At 36.7% G+C, this 11,315-nt stretch overlaps 2 protein-coding genes across 2 annotated transcripts; one reads left to right on the forward strand and one right to left on the reverse strand.

Annotated features, from left to right (window-relative positions):
* Positions 1–64: 64 nt before the first annotated feature.
* Positions 65–3,670, forward strand: LOC144646600 (tektin-2-like). The gene is made up of 5 exons (XM_078506249.1): positions 65–481; positions 724–794; positions 1,230–1,596; positions 1,930–2,010; positions 2,414–3,670. The coding sequence occupies exons 1-5, from the start codon at positions 65–67 to the stop codon at positions 2,888–2,890; spliced, it is 1,413 nt and encodes a 470-aa protein (XP_078362375.1). The 3' UTR covers positions 2,891–3,670.
* On the reverse strand, positions 2,907–10,190 carry LOC144646602 (putative transmembrane protein 244). The gene is made up of 6 exons (XM_078506251.1): positions 10,147–10,190; positions 9,969–10,054; positions 9,593–9,666; positions 6,264–6,389; positions 5,843–5,887; positions 2,907–5,409 (listed from the first exon to the last, which is right to left on the reverse strand). Exons 1-6 carry the CDS (start codon positions 10,162–10,164, stop codon positions 5,303–5,305), a joined length of 456 nt encoding a protein of 151 aa, XP_078362377.1. The 5' UTR covers positions 10,165–10,190; the 3' UTR covers positions 2,907–5,302.
* Between the last annotated feature and the right edge of the window lie 1,125 nt (positions 10,191–11,315).

The raw sequence follows: 11,315 nt of genomic DNA on the forward strand, positions 1-11,315 counted from the left end.
TCATTCCACGTCTTCCTTGAGGAAAGAGTTTCGCCGGAAATTTTTCTTAGAACGAACGAAAAACATGGCTTTAACGAATCCTAAGATGCCTCCACGCTTTGCAGTGTCAGACTGGCACACCTCAAACACGATTATTAGAACAAACGCCGAGCGGCAACGAGATTCTTCGCATCGTGTTCGACAAGAAAGCCGATTCCTAAGAAACGAGACTGATAACCACACTCGCTGGACCCAACACGACAGCAACACAAAACTCGAAAAGCGGATACACGATATTAATAACTGGAAGAAGGATTTAGAAAGATGTCTTGCCGAGACGGACGCCGAGATCGCTTTGTTGCAACAAGAAAAAGAACGAACGGAACGCGCCCTGGAAGCGAAGAAAGTTCCACTCGATATTACCTTAGAATGTCTAATGTTGAGAGAAAACCGGCAAAGCATTGATCTTGTGCGAGATGAAGTCGAAGCCCAGCTTCACAAGGTTAGAATATAATCGAATTCTTTTTTTTTTCTTTCGAGGAATTAAACATAAACGAACATGTTTACTTGAAGTAAACAAAGAATTAGAAACAAAGGAGTAAACACAGGACTGGGTACAATGTAAGCTAATTATTCAAGGTTGCGATCATATTTCTTTTATCTTTCTTGGATGTTGTATGCAAAACTCTGAGACAGATTATTATTTATTAATAAAAATTCTAATTTTATTCAAATTTATTTTAGGAGGTGGAAGTGATCGAAGGAGCCAAAGCCCTTCTCCAACAGAAAGTCAGTGAAGCTTTTGAACAATTGTGGTGAGTTTAACTAATAAAATGTAATTAATAATTTAAGAAGGAGAATTACTATTGTGAATGTTTGCAGGGCCATAGGCTGGATTTCGTATGGGTGGGTGCAAGCGCCAGAGGCACGAGCATCACGGCGGGTCAGGCATATTCTCCCCTGGAAAATGTTGAAAAATCAAGTTGTTCAAGTCCACATTTCTTGTATTCTGAGAGTCATTTTAACACTCACTTCCCGATTAGGTGGACCTTTATGACCCGTGAGTGGGATGCACCCATCCACCCCCCCCCCCCCACACACACACACACACACACACATGACACAAAAATGGGAAATACCGGTACTTGAAATGACAGAACTTTGTATGCAAAGAAATTTTGAAATTAAAAATGTAAATTAACCTAAGTTTTTAACAAGAAATTTTATTTTCTCTTACAATTTATTTTTAGTCTTTTGCAAGAGGCTCGTCATCAACTACACCTTGACATAACAGACAAACACACTACACTGGAGCTTGACGGTGAATGTTATTACCTGAACAACAACTCAGCCAACATTGGCTTTCAAGTTAATCCCACACGCACCGTTAAGGGAAGCGTGACTCCAGAAACCTGGGATTCCTTTTCCAACTACAACAAGCTACGTGCTGAGGCTGAAATGAAAGCATCCAAACACCTTAGGGAGGCAATTTTTGCTACCTTACAGCAGACAGCTAATGACCTTGAAGCTCAGAGGCGGGCCACAGAGTATTCATTCCGCAAGAGAATTCAAGAGAAAAATCAGGCTAAGTCAGAGTTGGAGTGGCAACAAAAAAATGTAAGTGTCGTAATAAATGCATGATATGTTACAATTTGCACCTCATACTTGGCAAACCTGTGCATCAAAACTGAGCCAGTATAAATAAGAGTCATTGACTGCTACTTATATGTAGAAATTAAAAAAAGAATATCCAAGAGATTTTGCTTAAGAACAAGGCAAGATCAATTCTATTGTCCTAGTCAAATCTTCCAGAGGTGAATCTCAAAAGTCACACGTAGCCAGTGTCATATTCTCCTTGAGCTTTTGGTTTTCAATCACATTTCCAAATTTAGGTGATTAGGTCTTAGGTCACCCAAATTAATTTGCATAATTTATTACATTCCTCTTTAGACTATGGAGGAAATTTCAACTCTAGAAAATGACATCAAAGGAATCAAGGAGGCAATTGATGCTAAGAATGCTCCAATGATGGTAAGTTTAATTTTTTTTCTTGGTTTTGACTACACAATAATGTAGGGATACAAAAAGTATGTTTTAAGCCTTAGTTCATCAGCATTGCCAGTCAGGAAGCAAAGTTTGGTTGTTTGAAAAATATTAACCCCCACACTTTCAGTGTTACGTGCATAGCTATCTTTCTACATCCATATTTAGACATCATCTTTTGACGGGCTCTTCGGAAATTATAAGCCAATTGAGTTTCAGGTCTGGCACGGGAAATGTCATACAAAAAAACTCATCCGGAAATTGGAAATTCTCTCAGTTCTGTATGAGAAAGGTACTTTCTTTTAGTTATATTGTAGATGTATTTTAGTTCATGATCTAGTAAATGGTCTTTTAAAATGTCATTTTGTAAATACTTTGTTATGATTTCCAGGTTGCACAAACACGTCTGGAGAACAGGACCTACAGACCCAATGTTGAACTGTGTCGAGATCAACCTCAGTATCAGATGTGCCACGAGGTGGCTGAGATCAGTGGGTCCATCAGGGCACTGAATGAGAAACTAAGAGAAGCTGAGAATGCATTGCAGGCTTTGAGAAGCAACCTGGCGAGGATCAATGAGGATCTTGCAATCAAGAATAACTCACTGGCTTTGGAGAACAGAAGCGTGGACGTACGGCAGAAAATGAAGGAAGTCCCTCACAGCATGATGAATACAGGAACAGTGTTTAGTACTATTCAACATTCATCCCGTGTTCCTACATTAGAGAATGCTCCCATTACAGAAGTGCAAGGTACCCGCTCTCCCATACCTGTGACCTCTCCTCGTGCTGTGACCTCCCCTCGTATGGCCAACACCTACACACCACCAATGAGTGGGAGAAGGATTCAATCACCCCTGGTCGACTAAAAGTATAAACTGAAAAGTTTGTAATAGATGTGTTTTAATAACGATTTTCTACAGGAACGTTGCAAGGTTCATTGACAAATAGACTTTTCAAGCTAGCAAACTTAAAGAACTGACTACAAAAACTGTTATATTTATATTATTGTTTGTTGAACAACAACAATAGTAGTCGCACATTGCAAAACTTTACTTTCAATAATTTTTTATAAACAAACCTTTTTACACTAAATAATGCTACCTGGGTTTTCAAGAGTAAAATTATTTCTGTATAATTTTTGACATCAGACATTATCACAAAGTATGGTTAATTTTTGCATGTACAGTTAAGACATTTTATTGTAAATAACTTATAATAATTAAAATCAGCTGCTAATAAAATGGTATTGTGATTTAAATTAGTAGTGAAGCTATTGAACTGCACAAATAAAATATGGCTTTATTTAATTTTGTGCTCTTAATGTTTGTTTCTTGCTTTCAACCTCTGGCTGAATATGTTCTCATCAATCCAGTCAATTAAAACTACACAGCTCTACTTGCCAGCAATTTTCATTAAGTTTTACCATGGTTATCAATCAATGACCTTTGGAGCAAAAAGTCTTGACAAAAATTTGAGTTTTTAGTGGTTGTCAATCATCCTGCCGCCTATCATAGAGCCATTCGTTTTATACGCCCTTTGTATCCAATCTCACCCTGTGTTCAAAACTTGCTGTTCAGATAACAAAATATAAGTTTAAGTTTCGTTTTCTATAACCAGAAATAAAATAGCACAAATTAAAATAATTTTATGCCTGTAGATTTGCTAGATATGCTTGTGGTCATTAATGCATACATGTGAGTGGCAATTGGATTGAACATTTTCAATAATTGTCCGCCTATCAAAGAAAGGAAGAAATGCCATTTCAAATAGACAAGATTTTGGAGAATTCTTCAAGTCTGACTCATCAAATTTATTCATCCAGTAATCTAGGATGTATTCTTTACAGAATTTTCAATTAAGTCTCCAGTTTAGAGATAACTGGGTAAATATTTACATTTTTGGGAAAGAGGCAAAGATAATTGACATCCACCAAAACTCAACTTTTTCATCTAGACTTTTGCTCTGAAGCCAGAAGGTCGCGTGTGATTGATACCCACAGTAAAGACAAGGCCTGGTCTACAAAAATAAATAATAAAACCTACTCTACAGCCTCGTACCTTGTGAATAATATACACAGATCTTTTTTACTGTACAATTATCTGTGCCGTTCAGCATTGAACTGAAATAAATTAGCAACAAACTAAAAATGCTGACAAAAATAAATTATTTTTTAAGAAGGAACTGCAGCTTGCATTTAATACCAGTACCTAAATTTACAGCTCCACAAAATTGGGATTACTACCCTTTGGTACAAAAATACTTTTCTGATTTTTAGTTTAAACTAAAAAAAAAATATAGTGAAAGGGAAAACCTTAAAAACTGTCAGTTTGACAGAAAATTGCATCCATAAAGAATTTACCTACAGTATGTCATAGAATGATTTCTTTTCCTTTCTATCAGGACTATAATACAGTTCTAAAAGTTCAGTAGAACATAACTATTCTTATTATTTATATATTAGCTCCTTTAGAAAAATAATGAATGTTTTATACACAATATACATACAGGTAATTTATTGGTGAAGCAAGCAAATTTGTCCCTGTGACAACTGCCATTTTTTTTATGAAAATGGCAACTAGCATGATGGGCCTCGGTTTTAGGGCCTTGTTGGTTTGTAGCCTACGAGCATGCCCACCTTTGCATCACACCCAATCAGCGAAGCTGTGATAATGAGTCAGCGAGAGACTAAACCAGCAGGGCTCCCCACTGGCTTGCTTCACATTTCATAAGTTACACAACCTGATTGGAAAATAACAATCTATACGTTTTAAGGAAGATACATAAACAGCCCTAAAATCCCTCAATTTACACTAAGTTGTACAGCTGAATCTTATTTACAAAGGCCATATGTTATCTAGCCTCCTTACTAAACTTACCGGTAATAGCACTCAAATTGTCTTAGAGTGTTTCTCTTGCCGGATCACATAAAATTCTATGAAAATTATTTGGCTTTTTTAGTCCTTATTTTGTCCTTACAATTCCCTCTTAAAAATATTTAGCTATAGATGCTAGCTAGCACATTCATTTAATAATATTTTACTAAAAATGTTCGGGTTGTAGCCAGGCATGTTAAAAATTCGAATTAATAAGTTGACACTGGTTGACAACGGCGTCAACGCCGTTAAACATTTGCATTTTTATCTTGCTGCAGAAGGCAACAGTAGTGGCCGAAATGTCCAAAAACAATATTTTTAGCCAGTGTCAACTTATTAATTCGAATTTTTAATATTTAACTAATTATTATAGATTCTCTCATTCCATATTTCTTTGAACTGCCATCATGTTACCATATTTGTTTGTGGACTAACACTCGCTCCGCCATTTTTCTTAAAGAAGCATCGGATTACTAACTCACCAAACACAGCCATGAAAAGCACAGATGATACTAAGAACAAATAAATGAATACATTTTGAATAAATAACAGTCAACTTTATAAGACAGACACCTCAATAAGATGTACACCTGGTGTTGATCCCATCCCTGCCGTTTTTCAGTCATTTTACTGAAACTAAACTCACCATAAGACACCTCTCTAAGACAGACAGTTGGAGCTGGACCTGATGGTGTCCGTTTAAGAGAGAGTTAATTACAATCAGTTGAAATAAAAAACACTAAATATTATGCATCAAAACCTTGATTATTTGAAGCTTGCTTTTTTGGACTTATCTACTATCCAGACGTTGGTCTTGATGTTCGTTGGACTATGGTTCTGAATTGTTATTCCTTTCTTTTCTACTTGTTTGTTTGTATTTATAATACATGGACAGATAATTAACTTTATTTATTAATAACTATTATGAACTATTGCTAAACTTACAAAAAGCAATCCACCATTCCCAATTTGTGGGGAAAGCTTGCATAACTGAAATCAATATAACAACACATCTTAGTACAATTTATTACCATATAACATTTGGATATTGTCCTTCAGAAGCATTTTCAAATTAAATAACAATATAAAAGTTCAAATGAGGCCTAAAACCTCTATTAAAATTAAAGGCCGTCTAGATTTTTCCAATCCACGGCATCATCAGGGATAGCAAAATATTCCATGCAGGCCTATATACCAATGCAAAGTAAAAATGTGTGAAAAGTGCAAGAATATGGAAAGGGTGTAAAATGTATTCAAGAATAATAAGGTAAAAAATAGTATGAATTAGAAACGAATAAAATGGCTTAATGAGCAAGTGTTATTGTACAATTTATTATATTTAAATCAAAATCTGAAACATCCTTACCAGCACAGGACAATAAAAGATGAACCAATCCTATTGTTATGGCATAATCCCACACTTTCTTCCTCAAGAAGATGATAAATATTACTGTAGTAATGATGTACGTAAGCAACAGAGAAAGGAGAGTTACTGAAAAGGAAATACAAGACCTATATGAACATAATATATCAATTTATTTTGGCACATCTTAAATAATGGTTGTGGTGAAAAAAGTTATTTTTAAGGTTGGAAATTACTAGCTATTCCAACAACCTGTATGGGTATTTACAAAAAAAAAAACAGCTCTACTTAGCCTCTTGCACAGCCGCTCTTTGTGTTGTTGTATAATCTCCGCGACAAGTGCAAAGAGCATCTGTGTAGGAGGCTTAGCTTTATTATAACTTGAAAAAAAAAAAACTATAAATGCATGTAATGGTAATAGTTAATGGTAATAGCTTAAGCTTTGAGTTTCTGTCAATGCCACTCAAGCAGAGGAAAAAATTTTCAAAATAATAAACATAACATGGTTTAATAAAAACATCTACATTTCAAGGGAAACCCCTTCATCAGTGTGAATATGTCTAAGGAACGCTTGAGTTTCCTAAGTAGACATCACATTTACACTAATGAAAGCGTTTCCCTGAAACCACAGGGCACAGAGGAGTCAAGTTTGTCGGCAATTCAAAATCTCTACCGTGCAAAACGACCTTCAAAAGCTTTTCAAAGCGATCGTGTGAGCCGTACCTGATACAACGCCGTCATGCGATACTTGTTTGCAGATTGTCTGGTCTGGTCTGGTGATATCGTATTCACACCCTCATGCGACATCCGCAGACATCAATGTTTGTGGGCGTTACCAGAGAGACCAGCAGTAAGAAAAAGAGCAAGAAAGCGATTTGAGGTGAAATTCCGATCCCTCGTTACTCGCTAAAAATCAAACGAAACGATCTCATTGTGGTTTAAGACTAGGATTGTCTCCCCATACGCTGTTAGAAAATCTTCAAACAAGTCGTTTAAGCTGTATTTCGGGGGACGAGTTTTAAGCAGTTAAAAATTCGTTTTCGTACAATGTGGACCGGAGGATACTGGTGGCGGAAATGCGTCACGAGACATGTGATGTTGCAATACCGTAATGTGTTTCACAAGTAACTTACCACTTTGAAAAGAAAACATTGTTTTCCACATTCAATTTCTTCGGATTGCGTTGTTCCTTGTATGGTAAATTTCGCTTTTCCCGGAGAGTACTATTCATATTTTGAATCTTACCGCCGGTCGGAAGATCAGTTGTTGTTTTGAATTTCGGATTAGTAACGGTTGATTTCAGCTGTCACAGCATGGATCTACACACGACTTCCGTTTCCGCCACCAGTATGCTTCGGGTGACATCGAGCCAATCACGTGGTATAATGTTTCGTCCCTTGTCTCTTTTTCTTCTCGGCACTTCGTGCCTCGTCGGAAAGCTTCCCTGTCCGAAAAAAAATCATCGCCTTTTGGGCAACGATTTTTTCGCCCCAGGCGACCATTGTCAGAATACGATATCACCAGACGATCTGCAAACAAGTATCGCATGATGGCGTTGTATCACGTACGGCTCACACGATCGCTTTGAAAAGCTTTTGAAGGTCGTTTTGCACGGTAGAGATTTTGAATTGCGGACAAACTTGACTCCTCTGTGCCCTGTGCTGAAACGTCTGTTTTTATACAGCCTTTAAAGCACTCCAAGAACAACATTGAACAATAATTACTAATTAACTGCGCTGCGCAGTTCTTGTTCTGCACGGGGTTTATTATTTTTCGTTTTGTTGGTGACCTGTCCCAAACCTCCACTTGGTCATGCTTAAAGTCACGCGATGCTTAGTAGCTACAAATCAGTAACAAATGGAAAATTTTCTTATTTTTTGTCTTTACAAAGAATGTTTGGTGTGAAATATTCAATTTTGAAGCGTTTGACTCATGGAAAATACTAAGTTTCCACGCTTTCAAAGAGAAATATAATTCAACGGGCCAGAATATGTGAATAAAAACCATTACGTTGGCATCAAAGAATGTGCTGACATGACAAGTTTCACTTTCGATCGGCTAGACCTCGAGTCATGTAATGTTTTTAAGTTACCTTAAATATCTTTGCGAATCCTTTGGTCTTTACTAAACAAATTTATTGCAAAGTATTTCTCTTAAAAGGGTAATCTATTTTTTTTTTTGCCTGTGTCATTGAAAGGATTTTAGAGATATGAAGAAAAATTCCCTTCACAAACATGCCCTGACTTATACCGCTTACGTCATTCGGTATGCTAGGGAAATACCCTCTGTGCTAAAAACAGAATCAGAGTCCGCGCGTGGGAATTCGGCCAGAATTTGCATATAAGAGAATTTATTAATCGCGACTGGAACAAGTCAACCATGAAATGTCACACAAAATTTGTCAGTCGCTGCATTTTTACAGCCGCCTATTGTACTACGAAAACGAAAGAGGGGCAAAATTTTGAACTGTCAAAGATGTTCAAAAATAATACTAACAGTATAGAAACTGCGAAACATTGTCATTGGGCCAGTTTTCAGTTTAATGCAAATGGGGAATACTGTCAAAATTCTCACGGATACTTACGTTCCTGGCGTGAAGCCAGATGTACTTATCAATTGAAAGTTCATCCTTGGAGACCCAGGGCAGTTGTTGTAATTTTTCGCACCAAAAATCCCGTCGTCCCGATAAGCGATTTTTTGGTTTCACGGATCAGGATCGTGGGGATTAAATTTGGCCACCATTAAAATATAAGAAAAATATTTAATTTTGGATGAAACTAGTAAACCATGAAATGTCACGCAAGGTGTTATTTTACCATCTTGTTAGTCAGTCGCAACATTATTAGACGCAGGCAAAGGGGATAAGGGGGGGGGGGGTGCATTTTTTGTTCCCCCCACATGGCTCCCCTAAAGTGCTCACGAGACCAGCGCAGTTGTAAGCTCTAAGAGCTCTTGTTATTTGAGTGCTACGCAGCAAAAACTCTTAATGGTTTGAACCCAACTTGCAGGAGGCTAACCAGTCTGTTATTCACAAACCATGGCAGACAAGTTGAACTCAGAACTACGAAAAACAAATCTATCTGGTGGCAGGGTGGAGGGCTTGAACCAGGACTAGCAGCTGAAAACTCCTCAGCCACACTACCTCCCCAAGGTAAACAATGTTGTCTCCTAATTATGTTAGTGGGGATTTTACCTACAAAATTCCCTTATAAAACTTCTCAGGATAGATATTTGATGATTATGTGTGGTTTCCTTTTAAGACACCAAATGTTCCTTTTCATTCCCCTAAAGATATTCTATTCTTTCAAATGTTAGAATATTGTACCACTTACCTAGATTCTTACTGTCATCTGTCCTGCAACAGTTTTTGAAATCAAACGGTGTCTTGCCATCAAAATCAATTATTCTATGAAAAAACAAATAGTTTTACTATAGAAGCGTTTTTTATTTTATTTTGTTAAGAAATATGTCATAGAGAATGCTGGAATAAGACCAAATAAGCTTATGTTGTTTAGTAGAGAAAATTTTACAGTCTATAAATTACAGCTGTTGTAGCGATTACAGGCTAACTATTTGATATAAAAACTTTAATGAAGCATACATCCTTTACCCTAAAGGTAATAATGATAAAGAAACGACACGCTTCAAAATATAAGCCACTACAAAAAGAACACCAGACGTAATCCTGCGTAATCTTAGCTTACTTACTTGAAAGCGCCACTTAGCAACGCCGCGGTCATGTAGTAAACAAGGAAAAATAACGGTAGGGCGATGCTCAGATTGCAGCAAATAACCTGAAAATATAACCGAAGATCCAGATATAACGCTTATTGACTTGGAATGCATACAATCAGTTGATATTCACTGATGTTTTGTTGGTTCTTACCCGCGTATCTTCCGCCATGTTTACTAAGCCTCACTTGCAGGATAAGAGGGGCGCAAGGCATTGTGGTAGCGGGAGGACAACTCTTAAAGGGGCGGTGTCATTTTTCCAAGTAAAACTGCGTACGTCAAAGTCGTCAAACAACAGCATTAGAGTAACATGGAATGTGACTTGTTTTATGACTGAGTTATGTTAAACCCTTTGACTCTCGGTCAAATCTTTCCTCTGCCCAGTGTTCCTTAGCATGCGTTTTCAAGATAGAGCGTGAAAAGTTTGGGGAGAGTGTAATTTTCACCGAGTGCTAGTGGCTCTGAAGTGTTCTGGCTAAGTTAATTTTCTTTTTGCAAAATACAGTTTGGAATTTTTTTATATATATTTTCATTTTGGTTCTCTTGGAAGTGAAAGTCACTACGGTTTGAAAACATAATGTCAAAACCAATGGGCTTCTGTATGTTCGGATAATGTGCAAAGTCAATTCGCTTATGGTAAAGTTTTATTTTCAGTCACAGTATATTTGAACTGAATAATTTTGTAGATTTGTATGATTCTTTTTTGATAAATAAAATATCGAGACGGAACTTTTAGTTTCCAGCGCTACTTGGAGTTTAATTTATTCTGCTAGTTGTCAAGCTAAAATCCATGAACTTGACGTTGTCGCTTTCAAATTTCATGTCATGAAATTTTTAGTGATTCACCAGCAAGTAATTAGCTTTTAGACTAAAATTTTCATTTCATATTTTTAATTTTTATTCTTAATGCAACACAGTTGTAGTTTTTTTTATTTTGATATTCCCCTACTACGCTAAATTTGTAGAGTAATGTTGATATTTTGTAGTAATTTGTAGTAACCAGTTACGTTTGCGTAGCACTGTAGAGGGCTGTTCTTGTTATTTTTATCTTATTCACTGTGATACTGGTTTCAATTCTGGTTATCAACACAAAAGAATCGGCACGGAATTTTCCTATTCATATAAAGCCCATTAGCAGACATTAAAATTAACATTGAGAAAATAAATTATAAAAATTTGCGTGCTTCATTGTCAGTGAATAGTTTAGCGAACTCGTGCAGAATGTAGTTTACACGAGAACGTGTGTAAAAAACTGTTCGACGTTGTGTAAATGGTGACGTAATTCAGAGTGCTGGTACTCATTCAATACTTTCTACAAACGGC

Source organism: Oculina patagonica, chromosome 3 (assembly GCF_052425735.1).
Source record: "Oculina patagonica isolate OP01 chromosome 3, crgOcupat, whole genome shotgun sequence".
NCBI classification, from domain to species: domain Eukaryota; kingdom Metazoa; phylum Cnidaria; class Anthozoa; order Scleractinia; family Oculinidae; genus Oculina; species Oculina patagonica.